Source organism: Westerdykella ornata (assembly GCF_010094085.1).
Source record: "Westerdykella ornata strain CBS 379.55 unplaced genomic scaffold EI97scaffold_28, whole genome shotgun sequence".
Lineage (NCBI taxonomy): Eukaryota > Fungi > Ascomycota > Dothideomycetes > Pleosporales > Sporormiaceae > Westerdykella > Westerdykella ornata.
The window spans coordinates 119,647-132,763 of record NW_022986878.1 but is presented as its reverse complement, the minus strand read 5'-3'; the positions used below and the strand labels follow the sequence as shown (position 1 = coordinate 132,763).

The window sequence follows — 13,117 nt, the reverse complement described above, 5'->3', positions numbered from 1 at the left end:
GAGACTTGCGGACATGAAACCTCGCGCTGTCACGTGCCAGTATCTCAATCCATAACCCGTGTGGGTGCCCTTATCGATACGCCCCTCACCGCCCCCGGCAAAAATGTTGAACACCAGATTTGTGCGTCAACATTTTTCCCGTCGAGGTCAACCGCACTGGCAGACGGATACAACCCTCGGAACCCGCCCGCCATGTCGCTTGAGGAGAGGCTCTCCAAGATCCGTGACTCTCCCAAGCTCCAAAATCAGCAGCAAACTGCCATAGTGCTCTCCGCGATCGAGGAGACGCTCCGTGGACAATCGTCGGAATTCACGCCCACCGCATACTTCGCTGCGCTTCTTGCACTCCTCAACCGCCAGGTGACGACCGAAGGCATAGTAAATAAGGAAACTGCAACAGCCGTCATATACCTCCTCGACCTCGTCACTCCGCACGTTCCGGCACCTTTGCTACGCTCCAAATTCACCGAAATCCTTACGAGCCTTGCCCCGGCTCTCACACATCAAGATGCCGAAGCACCCCTTTTGCGGTCGTCGATAGGCTGTCTGGAGTCGCTGTTGGTTACCCAGGACGCGCGAGGATGGGAACTTCCTCAGTCACAAATCAGCCCTAGACGGGCTGTGGCTGGCCTGCTGAATATCGCCGTCGACCCTCGACCGAAAGTACGGAAGCGAGCGCAGGAAGCGCTGGCGAAAGTCCTGAGCAACCCTCCTCCGAGCCCTTCCCCAGACCATCCGGCTGCGGATATGTGTGCTGAAACCGCGCTGAAGATGTTGAAGGACGTTGCAGAGGCCGCGAACAGAAACAAGAAACACAGGGGACATAAGGATGCTCACAGCAACGATCCTGGCTTGATACATGCGCTGCACCTAATCAGGACTGTTGCATCTGCGTCTGGAGGTTGGCCTAGCAAGAAGATCGATATTCTCTGTGAGCTGTTGTTGAATATCTCGCGGTCCAGCAACGAATACTTGACTATGGCAGCATTCGAAATCTTCGAAGTCATCTTCGCGGGTATGGCCGGCGAGGTTTCGTCTACTAAGCTCCCTAGGTTGCTAGAAGTCGTATCCGAGCTTCAACCTTCGAAAACCGATTCGCAGCTGCTCCCACCCTGGGTAGCAGTCCTATCTAGAGGCTACGAAGTTTCGGCGCAAATCGAACCCGAGGAAACGTTCGCAAAACTTCCAGAACTCTTCGCCATGCTTTCGGCTTTTCTTAGTTCGCCGTCTCACAATATTCGAATCTCGGCATCCGAGTGCCTTATTTCCTTCCTCGTGAACCTAATACCCGACAGCGTTATCCTAGAGCCGTCCATATACGATGAGAAGATCCTCGAGAAGGTAGCCAAGACTGCGGCGGATCTGCTGAGTGTCAAATATCAGTCGGCTTGGATGGAGGTGTTCAATGTGCTTTGTGCCATGTTTGAAGCGCTCCGGTGGCGCGCTGATCCGATACTGAGGCCGATTGTCCGTATAGTAGGGGAACTGAGAAGCAACGAATCGTTTGCGGGAAAAAAGGAAGCCGATGCAGTCATTTCAAGAGCCATCAGTTCCATGGGCCCGGATGTCGTTCTCGACATACTGCCTCTCAATCTTCCGCAGCCGCCACCAGGACAGCCCGGAAGGGTGTGGATGCTACCTCTGCTTCGGGATTCAGTACACAATACCAAGCTGGCTCACTTCCGATCTACAATGGTTCCTCTGAGCGAGGTTCTCTTCCAAAAGGTTCTTGACCAAGCTGGAAAGGAGAAGACGATGGAGGTCAAGGTTTTCGAAACCGTTGTTCAGCAGATCTGGTCGATTCTTCCGGGATATTGCGATTTGCCGCTCGATCTTGTTGAGGCTTTTGATCAGAGCTTCGCGGAGATGCTGGCGAATCTCCTGTATGGACAATCCGATTTGAGAACGGATCTCTGCCGGGCTCTTCAGAACCTCGTGGAGAGCAACAAAGCCATCTTGAACCTGGAAGGAGAGGATGATTTGTTCGTGCAGGCACGCATCACGAAGGAAGATGCACAAAAGAACTTGAATCACCTTGCCACATTCGCAGGGAACATGCTGGCTGTTCTGTTCAACGTGTACAGCCAGACGCTGCCACAGTATCGTGGGAGTATTCTGAGGACCATCAACGCTTTCCTAAGCATCATCCCAGAGGAGGTATGTCAAAGCAATCGCAGCTCGCAAGAACATCTGTTAACATATTGTAGGAGCTAATGGACACCTTCCAACGTGTTGCGACCAATCTGGAAGCATCGTTGGCTGAAGCTGGCTCGCAAACGCAAGCTGATAAGCAGAAGCAACAGAAGTCACAGAACAGGATGCCGCCGATGAGCCATACCCTCATGGACCTGGTGATTACGATGTCCGTCTACCTACCTCGAGAGAGTTATCCAGCGTTGTTTCAAATGGCTGCTACCCTGGTCAACAAGGATGATGACCCCCAGCTCCAGAAGAAAGCGTACAAGTTGATCCCACGTCTGGCAGAATCGCCCGTTGGCAAGGCAGCACTGCAAGAACGTAGTGCTGAACTGCAACAGCTTCTCCTGCAGAGCGCCGAGAAAGCGTCTGCTCCCGCTCGCAGAGACCGCCTAGCCGCCATCGCACAGATCATAGAGACTCTCCCTGCAAGCGACCTCCACTTTATACCGTCGATCCTCTCTGAAGTTGTCATCTCCGCGAAGGAGGTCAATGAGAAGGCCAGAGGAGCCGCCTATGATCTCCTCGTGGCGATGGGTGAGAAGATGAACCTCGGCGGGACCGTCGTTCAATCCAAAGTACCTGGCATGCCCGCCGATGCACCGTCGGTGGAAGCCAGCCTGGAGGAGTACTTTACCATGGTATCAGCTGGCCTCGCAGGATCCACGCCGCACATGATCTCCGCCTCCATCACAGCCGTTACGCGCATCCTGTACGAATTCCATTCGCGCATTTCAAAGGAGACGATACAGAACCTCGTCGAGCTCATGGACATCTTCCTGCAGAATCCCAATCGGGAAATCGTCCGGAGCGTGCTGGGCTTCGTCAAGGTCGAGGTGGTGACGCTCCCGGAGAGCCTGGTGCGGCCCAGACTGAACACGCTATTGAGCAACCTGATGGTGTGGAGCCACGAGCACAAAGCGCACTTCAAGGCAAAGGTGAAGCACATTGTCGAGCGCATGGTGCGCAAGTTCAGCGTCGAGGCGGTGGAGCGCGCGTGCCCGCCCGAGGACCGCAAGCTCATTACGCATATCCGCAAGACGCGCGAGCAGCGCAAGAAGAAGAAGCTGATGAACGGCGGCGAGGACGAGGAAGGGGGTGCGGCAAAGCAGGAGAAGAGGAAGGGCAGGTTCGAAAGCGAGTACGATCAGGCTGTGTACGGCTCCGAGAGTGACGAGAGCGAAGAAGAGAATCAAGACTCCGAGGACGAGTTCGTCAAGAAACAGTCTCGCAAACTATCCGGAAAAGCGAATCAGCTGCCGCAGACGTACATTGTGGAAGACGAGGAGGAGCCGTTGGATCTCCTGTCGAATCGCGCACTGGGCAATATCTCCTCGACCAAACCGCTGCGTCAACGGAATGTTGCGCATAAGCCTAGGAAGGTCAAGACGGATGAGGACGGCAAGCTCATCATCGGTGCGTCGGATGATGATGAGACCCCTGCAGTCCGTCTGAAGAGCGCGGGTAGGAAGGCCGGGGCGGACGAAGGGGATGTCCTCATGGACATTGATAACGACGACGCGACGACGTTGGAGCAGGGCATCAATGCGTACGTGGATGCCATACGGGGCAAGGATGCGGCGCAGCGCGGGCAAAAGGGTAAGCTGAAGTTCAGCAATCGCAGGCGCAAGGACGAGGAGATGGATGTGGACAGCGACGATGATGAGAGGAAGAAGGCGGTACGGAAGGCGAAGTCGGGGTCTGGTATGGGGAGGAGGGGAGGCGGTGGTGGTGGTAAACCCAATTTCAAGACGCAGAGGAGGGGGTTGGGTGTTGAAAAAGTGAGGAAGGGAAAACGGAATTGAGGGTGAGGGACGCTGTTTTTGTTATTTCTGTGGGGTATGGAATCTCTTTGTTGGTCGGATATATTATAAGGCTTATATCATCATATATATACCGTCGAAGCTACTGTACTTGGAGCTCTGCGGGCTCCTAGTTTCTAAAGGCGCTCGATAGTATCCAACGTGTTTCTCCGTAAGTAATCGTACTTGGTTGTGTTACATACATGTCGTGGAACGCTGCAGGCGGCGGGACTCGGAGTACATCCTTGCACACCTCGTCGTTTTATCTCAGTGCCTAGGTACTGGACATCTTAGCGGGGGATAAGAAATATTGTTACGAAAGCTTGTCCCTCTTCGCATGGTGCCTCTTTTGAAGTCAACATGCCTTTGGACAGCGGATCCACAACCCAGCATGTTAGTGAGGTATAGACTCTCATTCCTGGCTCAAAGCTAGCGGTGTGTAGGCTTTCCAATCGTCCTTTGCCCTAGGGGAAGGGGTATGCTTTCCAATCCTACTTTGCCTTAGCGTTATGGGGCATGGCCCATTTGCGTGCATCTCAGAAATCCCTGGAGCCGGCAATCTTGTTGTTGGGCGCATCGATATCCCGAACTTACTTGTAGGAATAAATAGCTCGATAGAGGTTTGCAAGGTCCAGGTCGTCCCCGCACTTGTTGCTACCGTACACAGCAAAATCTCTCGCCGATCACATTTTACTTATTTGGATACTTGAATCAGGGTCCTACAAAGTTTCCGGCCTGGTCTCTGGCTCCAGAAACCGAGGTTCAGGGGCGAATTACCTGACAGTGACGACAAGATGCAGAGCACATCCAGAGTTTAACCTACTCAGCATGCAGCCGGGAAAAGGCGAGGAAATTCCGGAAGCCTGCTGCCGAGACTTCCTTGGTGTTACGCTCACTGCTCGTTGAGATGGTCGCGAATCGATTCCGAGAGGAAGGAAATAGGAACAGTGGGCGTTGTGGCGTTTCCCGGTATGCTCGATAGGGCATGACCGACAGATGGTTAGAGTTTGGAACCACCCGACGGTCGCGCTAGCGCACAACACCAAAATGATGTGCTGCGCCAGCTTCGGGAGAGGGACACGGGACGTCGCTGATCATGATCAGCAGCAGGCAACAAAGGGGATCCTTGGAAAGAGTAAAAAGCCACGGCGCAAACTTTACAGCCATCGAGTGCGCCTTGTCATCTGCCGTGCCGTCTGGCGCACTGATATGATGCGTGAGGGGGACGTTTCTCTGGAGCACATCTGATGAAGAAAAACATGGTGAAGTGACTACCGAGTGACTTTGAGTTTTCGGGCAGACGCCTAGACAAAACCTTGTTGAGGGACCGCCTTTTTATGAACAGCTCCTGAAACTACTTGTATTGCACCAAAGTAGGGAGGATCTGTCGCGCACTAATGTGAGCCTGGCGAGTAGGAGCGAATATTGTGAGGTCCAGGAGCTCCATATTACGGTGTACCTAGGTACTCCTGTTATGTGTCCGTTCGCCTGCGGGAGAGGGCGGGGGCGGAGTTTCCTTGCACCGTGCTGCGGCCCAACTATGCTGCTTCTCTTCCAGCCTTGAACGTGGACAAGACTCGCGGCGAGAAGAAGGGTGCTTCATATCTGAACAACATTTGATGACGCCCGGGGGACCCTGAACGTCGAATCGCGATGGTCCACGAACCCCGAATTGCGAGGCTCGGAGAAATGAATCTGAAACGCAACCGACAGATTGATTGCAGACCAGGATCAAGGTCCATGGCTGACATCTCTTCCAGACATGAGTGGCTGTTAGGAGATGTAAGCTCAACTGATCGACGACGCCTAGCACCATGTCAACTGCCTATGCTCGTCAGCGTGATTTATTAGCATTCTCCGCGTGACAGCGGCGCTCACTTTGCACGGCTTTGGAGAGTTTCCTGTTGCTGCAAATAGGGACGTGGCCAGACCAAGCGAGCACTCAATACATTTCCTGTCAACAAGTCACCATCCCGAGGCGCTCATTCACAGCGCACGTGGGCTTAGGTTGGATTGGTGACGGGCCCCTGAGCTCCCAGGGCGAGTGTTGCGCAGTCGAGTAGAATCCGTAGCGTAGGGCGACAAAGACTAGTTGCATGGATGAGCCTGCGATGACAGTTTCCTCGGGGACAAAATCGAGCAAGCATACCCTGTCTCATGCGTTCGGTCTCTTCAGTTTGCAGCTCGGACCTGATGCGAGGCGGGAGTTCATGCAGGAATCCCTCTCCGCAATATGTACATATCGACAATGCTGAAACCTGCGGAAAGGCAAATAGTAGGAAGGTCCAGATGTTTATTGGTCTGTTTTGGTTGCGCGTTCTTAAAGCATTTGTATGCTTAAGCGCAGGTCGCTATGATACAATGGAGATGGATGACAGGTGACACCCTTGGTGATCGGAACCGAGTAGCGAGCGCATGCTCTCCACGCTGTAGAAACGAATGCGGCAGATCGAAATAGCTCAATAAAACAGGAGGAAGCGAATGGAACTGCTGCTGTAACGAAGCCGAGCAAAAGCGAAACTTTGAAAACTGAACGCCGATGCAAATGCAGACTATGAACGCCCAAAGGAAAGCGACACGCTATAGAAATGGTATCACGCTCGGCAAAATGGATGCTGACAGAAGTGATGACGACCGCCGCTGCTTCTAAATGCAGAAAGATTCGCAGGGAGAGAGCTGGTAAGTGGAAGATGCCAGGTGTAGGCTGTGTTGGGTTACGAGGTGGTGGCGGTGGCAGTTGATGACGCGTGACAACCCCGTTCGTGACGTTTCATATTGCTGCGCACGCTGAATGCCTTTCCACATCCCGGTTGCTGGCACTTGTACGGCTTCTCGCCCGTATGGCTGTGGCTGTGAATGCGCAAGCTACTCGGGCGCGAGAAGGCCTTGTTGCAGGTGGGGCAGATGTAGCGGTCTTGAGATGGGGAGTAGGCGGACTGGTTGGAGGTACTAATGTAGTGGTGGTGCTGCCAAACGTTGGAACCATTGGCTGGAGGTAGCTGGGAATGGATGGGCATGGCGTGAGGGTCAAAGGCGGATGGCAGGGGCCGCTGAGCGTACATGCCGACGTTGCCGTAATGAGCGTCGGGCGCATAATAAGAGCCTGAGGATACGGGGCCAGGAGAAGAGGCATAGGGGGACTGAGCGTAGGGAGAATTCTGATAAGGAGACGTGGAAGGTTGGTAGGGGTCGGGCTGGCGGTGGACGGCAGACGCGGGTGCAGTGTGCTGGCGCTGGTGGTGAGGCTCCATGTTGTTCATCGACTGGCCGAGATAGTAAGGACTAGCAGAATGGGTTGAAGCGACTGAAGGAGACTGGTTGCCATCAACGGCCGGGTCGGCGTGCAGAGGCGGCGTGGGAGGCATCGTCATCTTGGGATTGCCGACGATTGAGGAACCGAAGGCGTGGGAGGCCTGGTCAGGACGGAGGTCTGATGGTGGACAGGGCGGCGAACGGTGACGTGCGCCTCCCGCTTGCTGCTGGTGCTGGAGCTGGAGCTGGTGGGAACTATTGTGTTGCTCACGAAGATGGGGAGACGGGTGTTGCTGCGACCTAGGGCTGTGGCCGGCTAGGACGGGGAAATTAGTACGTGGGCAGGAAGGAAGGAGCGAGTGTGGGGAATGGGGACCTACCTGTTTCAGAGTTGGCTCTCTCGGAGTTTGCAATGGTGAGCAGACTCGAGATGGAGGGAAGCGAGGGCTTCTGCTCCTCCACGGGAGGCGAGGGAGGCGACTGAGGAGGACGCTGATAGTGGTACCCGGGGCCGTTGTGATGTGAGGGACAAGGGCTAGGTGCAGCAGTCGAGTGCGGTCCGTAGGCTCGCCGCTGTTGTTGATGTGGTTGTTGAGGGTGCTGGGGGTAGTAGGCGGGTTGGTGTTGGAGAGGTTGCTGCTGCTGCTGCTGCTGTTGTGGTTGTTGATGTGTTTGTTGTGGTTGCTGGTGCAGTTGGTGGTGCAGCGGACGGTGTTGGTCGTGCACCTCGGATTCCCTCCCGCTGCCGTGTACCATACTAGCCAGATGCATGGCCATGGAATGGTGGTGGACGGGTCACGACAGTGGCTCGGCGTTGACGGAGGGGAGATGGAGGGAGATTTCTCTTGGAACTAGGGCAAGGAGTGGGACAAGAAATGGGAGCAATAAAAAAAGGGCTGTAATGATGACGGAGAGGGAGGGGGAGGGAGAAATGTGCCGGGACGTCGGCGTCGTGAGTTAGTTGGGTTCGATGGTGTGGCAGCGGGCGAGAGCGAGACCAGCAGGACGAAGGCGCCGGGCCTCGGAGCGTTCAAGTACTGTGATATGAAGGGGGCAGCCAGAGGCGGGCGGCTGGCGTGGTTGAGAGTTCACAATTAAAAAAAGGGTGGGAGGGAAGAGGGACGCAGCACGCTCCCTCTCTCACACCCTAGGGACAAGACGACACTCTCTCGTGGCCCGTCGGCGGCGGCCCACCAGCATGGGTGTGGGCACCAGCAACCCCCGAACGACAGGGGAGCGGGAAAGGGAGTGGAAGCAGTGGGAGTGGGAGTGGGGACGGCTCAAGCAGGTCGACGAGTCGTGGGCGGGTCTATTTTTTTTCCTGCTGGTTGTGTGGCTTTCAAGGGTTGTGGGGGAAGAGAGCCGTGGCGTCCATGCCGTCGCCAGTAGCGTGGGTGAAGCAGCAAGGTGGACCGTTTCTTTTCAAGCCCGCCAGAGCTACCACAAAGGGTTTAGAGCAGATGAACGGTCATGCAGGTCGAGCCAGGGGGCGGGACAGCAGCTAGGGTCTCTCCCTGCCGCATCGGCGATGGAGTCGCTTTTGGGAACGTCCGCTCTCTTCGCTCTTGGCTCTTCGCTCTTGGAGCAACATGCAGGGAGCAGGGGCGCAGATTGGTTCGACGGATTCCCAGGACAGGGCCTGGATGCATGGCAGATCAGACGGCGCGCGCACGAGGCTGCAAGGGAGGGCAGGAGAAAGAGAGGCAGGCCATCGACGCAACCACGACGACAACCAGCGGATAAATGAAGATGACGCGTGCACCACCACGCCCCGTGCAGTGAGTGTGTCCAGCTCATAAACTCGCAAAGCTCCTGTCCTGCGACGAGGGAGGTGGCGATGCAGCCCGCCTGCTGCTTGTCAGCGCAGCAGGTGGGCGTCCTGGAGCTGTCAAGGGAAACATTTCCATTCATTCCCACCAGAGAGTGCGACGGATGGCAGTCTTTGAGAGAAGAACAGCCGAGTGAGAGACGAAACAGCCGTCCACCCTTGCAGCTTGCAGGCCCTCCACCCTCGGCCGTCCCTCTCATCTCTCTTGGAAAAGAGCGGTCAGCCATGGCGGGGCAGCACACAGGAAGAAACAATAATCCGCAGAACACAGCACCCAACAAACCAGGCCCTAAGGATATTAATCCTTCAAAAACACTGCATCGACAACGGCGAAGATTCCTCCCCCTTTCCAAAGCTTCTCCCTCAGGGTCCTGCTAAACGGCGGCCCCGCATCGCTATCGTGTGCAGCTCTTGCCTTGTCGCGTTCCTGTGTTCCCTCAGAACTCCCCAGCCGTTGTGTCTCGACAGCTCGTGCTCGCTGGCTCCTACCTACCTCCATGACTCGTCGCTTCGGAAGAAGTTCCGACACCGCCATGGCGACTTCCAAAACTGTGGACATCTTCCCATCCTTCCTTCTGCTTGGTTCTCGTCGTGGTCTTTGTGTGATGCTGTCCCTTCTGCCCTCTTCCCTTCTTCTCCCCTTCCAGAGCCTGACGCCCACCTCCCACCTCGTGACGGGAATCGCGGAAAAGGCGGCTGCATCCTGTGCCTCCTGTGCATCCTCGACGCCCAAACGAAAGCTCATTTGCACGGGCCCGCAACGGGTGCACTTCGTTGTCGCCGTGGCTTGTTTGATCCCCCGTTCGCTATCGAGGATCCATGGATCGCTCACAGACGGCAGCCTGGTCGATCCAAACCCAACAAGCCAAGCTCCACGCGTTTGTGAATCCTCATCTCATCTCTGCGGAATCCCCATCCTCTGGCTTTTGCGCCATGGCAGCCAATCATGGGCCAGGCGTTGCTGCATCTCAACTTGTCGCTGCTGCACCAGACACGCTTCGTGTTACCCAACTCCCACGTGTCTGCAACGCCGCGTTTCCCCGAGTACAACACACAGCTTCCTCCAGTCTGTTGCAGCGTGCTGCAAGGCAAGGGCGGCAACACATGCCCTTGAGGATGAGCAACCAGGGGCGTCAAGGGGCAATCGGGAAATCCTCCTCGGCAAGGGCGGCTTCGTGGTTGGTGCCATTTTCCAAAAGTCCCAGCACCCCGGGATCGTGCGGCCGCTGCGGAGATGACCTTCGTGGAACCGCCATCGTTCCGGGAAATAATCAACATGGGCGGCTTTCTGGTGATGCGCCCTCCAAAACTGAGAGCCCCCGAGAAAGTGCCTCCAGGCAGTAATAAGAGTACGGAGTACATGATGATGTTCCTCCCATACTGTGTACACGGCTCATGGCGAGGGCCAACTGACGGCTCTCAGCGTGTCGATGAATGAATCCCGACCCAACGGACATTTTGCGAGTGCATGAAACCATGCGCATGATCTCCCGGGAGACTCTCCTCGAGGCCACGTCGTGGTCAGAGCGGCGGCGAACGAAGCAGGGGATACCGCGTACCGAGGCTGGCCATTCACGACTCAGTCGACTCACGGCTCAAACTGTGCTGGGAGAGGTCGCCGATCGTCAGTCGGCACTGGAACTGGAGCCTCTGCTCTGCTTTGGCTCTGTAGCTACCAAGCGGCATTTGCGGCATCATCATGATACGATGCATGCCTTGGGGCTCTCTCCTGGCTCCAGAGAGAGAGAGACGTCGTCGCCGACTTGGGACCACGACAAGGATTGGAAATCCTGAATTCCAGGTTCCAGACAAGATGCTGGCAGCTTATATTACTTATAAACCGACCGTTTAGAGGCCAAGTCTGACTGCATCTTTCCTGGGTCTCACGAGGCTGTCAGCACCCACCGAACATCGTCAGCCGGTGCTCTGTTCTGCTGTCGTCGCCGGTTAATCTCTCCAATACACCCTGCATCAGCCCGTTTTCGGCAAAGGGATCCTTTTAATGCGCGCACGACAATTGGCTGCAAATGCCAATAACTTAGCCATGATCTGCGACGACACCCGGCTCGTATCATTATTGCATGGCTCGCTTGGAGGGAAGAGCGTGGTTGTTGGAAGCAGCATCAGCGATTCCATGGCCTCGATGTTTCCAGTTCCATGTCCGTCACTGCTTCGCCTGCTGCCCACGTTGCATCGTATCGACTAATCCTTCCGCACGCGAGTGTCCTGGCACTTTGTTATCCGCTACCGGTTGCCGGGCAGTTGTTTCCCCCGCGTCCGACCCAAGCTCATATGCCGCCTTCATAGTACACAGTACTGTATGCACATCGCAGGAACAAGGCGGTCAGTATTCTCTCGTCTCTGTCCTTCGGTCATCAGGAGGATTTCCAGTCTCTCTCCCTCTGAAACTCCGAAGACGTTGATAAGCCGAGCTTTGACGATCGCTCGTCACCCATGCAGACGCCGACTCTGTCTCATGCACGACTGCGGTTTTCGGTGCTATATGACATTGCAGCTATGGAAATCAATAAAATATAGGTATTTCAAAAGTCCAACCAATTCCAACACCAAGGGGTCTCGGATTTCGGCCGAACGACGCAGGCCAGCTCCTTCCCAAAGCAATGTCACCCCAACCCCGAAACAGATTAAGGCGTCAGACTGGGATTCTCAAAGTGACCGACGGCATGGACCAGGTCTGCAATTTACGAGGCCTATCCCTGCCTCTCCCCTTCCAGCATCTCCTCCGGCCACGGCACCACGGCACACCAGGAAATCACCCGTTGCTGACGTAGATCCATGGGGCTGCTCAGTCACCCCCAAACACCGCCTGGCAGCCTTCATCACTGATCAGAGCCATGTTCCAGATGAGCCCGATGCCACTCTGTCCGCATCTCCAAGATTGAGTTGTTGCAGGCCTTCGGATTCCGTACACAGCATATACCACAGTACTGTACAGTACGTACAGAGTATATGCCTCCCTCCCTGCTCACGCTCCACTAGCCCGCCCTGAAGATGAGAGAGGTTATGAACTGTGGGCACCCTCGTTTCATATGACGCACATTTACGTTGGAGATTAATGAAGGCAGACGCAGATTGCGACCAGTTTTTTTCGACCAGTTCGCCCTAGACAAGCACCTACTCGAGGCGAGTTCATTTACTCTGCATTTACTGTCGAACATGTGAAGAGCTGCAGCTCAAAACTTGGCACTGTCGTACAAGATTGCCTTGCAATCTTGACACATATCTCGGAGGCTGCTGTTTGGTTCAACAGGACGTTTCTCTTTCTTTTCGAGATTGGCATGCTAATTATGGACAGCACGGTAGCTGATCCAACGGAAACTAGTCAACGGCGATCCCTGATCGACGGTGGGTGCACTTGAAAACAGTCGCTCATGCAGCTACAATATCTCTCCAATAACAGCATCTTGTTCTGCTCATCACGATGCGGGCGATTTTCCGGATTGATGTGCTGCATTTCCAGCATTGTGAGCTGCACAAGCTGGCCCCGGAACAATATCCCATCGATGCAACCCAATTTCTTCGAACAACACCACGAGTGTGACCTCAAGTGTTCTATCGCTCTGCAGCCTCGCCTTGGCTGGGTGCCTTTCGCATCCTCACCCTCACTTCTATACGAAGCCGCATTCTAGAATCCGGAGGTCGGCCAGTCCAACCTCATCCTGTGCTAGGCTTCACTTACCGCTCCGTTGCTACTGCACGGTGGACATTGCGCAACGCATAGGCTTGATGTCGCTCCAGACGAGGTGAACCACGACTACTTTGGCGGGCATCGCCCACTCTTCATGCTCTCGGCATGCAGTCCTCAGAGTCCCAACCTGGATGTCGGGCTCGTGGCTGCGTTACCTCAATGCACCTTCAAGCTGGTGACCCGGTGCTCTACTCGAGACCGATTCCATATGAGATAAACAGGTGAGGGGAAAATCAATCTCTCGTAATGGCATCTGGGCCCATGGCTGTGTGGCTCTTGATGCAACAGGCTGTGTCGAAACTGTTTGCAGCTCGTAGGCTTGGGCACGCT

General features: G+C 55.3%; 5 protein-coding genes across 5 annotated transcripts; 4 read left to right on the top strand and 1 right to left on the bottom strand.

Annotated features, from left to right (window-relative positions):
* The first annotated feature begins 130 nt into the window (after positions 1-130).
* Positions 131-4,255, top strand: EI97DRAFT_404506 (NUC173-domain-containing protein). The gene is made up of 2 exons (XM_033796539.1): positions 131-2,157; positions 2,208-4,255. Exons 1-2 carry the CDS (start codon positions 193-195, stop codon positions 3,999-4,001), a joined length of 3,759 nt encoding a protein of 1,252 aa, XP_033650843.1. The 5' UTR covers positions 131-192; the 3' UTR covers positions 4,002-4,255.
* A 2,291-nt stretch (positions 4,256-6,546) lies between these two features.
* EI97DRAFT_160859 (uncharacterized protein) lies at positions 6,547-8,208 on the bottom strand. The gene is made up of 2 exons (XM_033793340.1): positions 7,631-8,208; positions 6,547-7,566 (listed from the first exon to the last, which is right to left on the bottom strand). Exons 1-2 carry the CDS (start codon positions 8,025-8,027, stop codon positions 6,713-6,715), a joined length of 1,251 nt encoding a protein of 416 aa, XP_033650842.1. The 5' UTR covers positions 8,028-8,208; the 3' UTR covers positions 6,547-6,712.
* A 240-nt stretch (positions 8,209-8,448) lies between these two features.
* Positions 8,449-8,997, top strand: EI97DRAFT_445042 (uncharacterized protein; the record flags this gene model as incomplete). Its single annotated transcript, XM_033799939.1, has 1 exon — positions 8,449-8,997. One exon carries the CDS (start codon positions 8,449-8,451, stop codon positions 8,995-8,997), a length of 549 nt encoding a protein of 182 aa, XP_033650841.1.
* Positions 8,998-9,440: 443 nt separating this feature from the next.
* Positions 9,441-10,422, top strand: EI97DRAFT_480943 (uncharacterized protein; the record flags this gene model as incomplete). The annotated part of the gene is made up of 1 exon (XM_033802036.1): positions 9,441-10,422. A coding segment is annotated over one exon (876 nt), but the record flags the coding sequence as incomplete, so codon positions are not given.
* An 854-nt stretch (positions 10,423-11,276) lies between these two features.
* EI97DRAFT_160778 (uncharacterized protein) lies at positions 11,277-12,307 on the top strand. The gene is made up of 2 exons (XM_033793339.1): positions 11,277-12,109; positions 12,165-12,307. Exon 1 carries the CDS (start codon positions 11,399-11,401, stop codon positions 12,086-12,088), a length of 690 nt encoding a protein of 229 aa, XP_033650839.1. The 5' UTR covers positions 11,277-11,398; the 3' UTR covers positions 12,089-12,109; positions 12,165-12,307.
* Positions 12,308-13,117: the final 810 nt, after the last annotated feature.

Coding starts and splice junctions, on each gene's coding strand:
- EI97DRAFT_404506 (XM_033796539.1), top strand. CDS start 193: ATGTCGCTTGAGGAGAGGCTCTCCAAGATCCGTGACTCTCCCAAGCTC. Junction 2,158..2,207: donor TAAGCATCATCCCAGAGGAG/GTATGTCAAAGC, acceptor AACATATTGTAG/GAGCTAATGGACACCTTCCA.
- EI97DRAFT_160859 (XM_033793340.1), bottom strand. CDS start 8,027: ATGGCCATGCATCTGGCTAGTATGGTACACGGCAGCGGGAGGGAATCC. Junction 7,567..7,630: donor GAGAGCCAACTCTGAAACAG/GTAGGTCCCCAT, acceptor TCCCCGTCCTAG/CCGGCCACAGCCCTAGGTCG.
- EI97DRAFT_160778 (XM_033793339.1), top strand. CDS start 11,399: ATGCACATCGCAGGAACAAGGCGGTCAGTATTCTCTCGTCTCTGTCCT.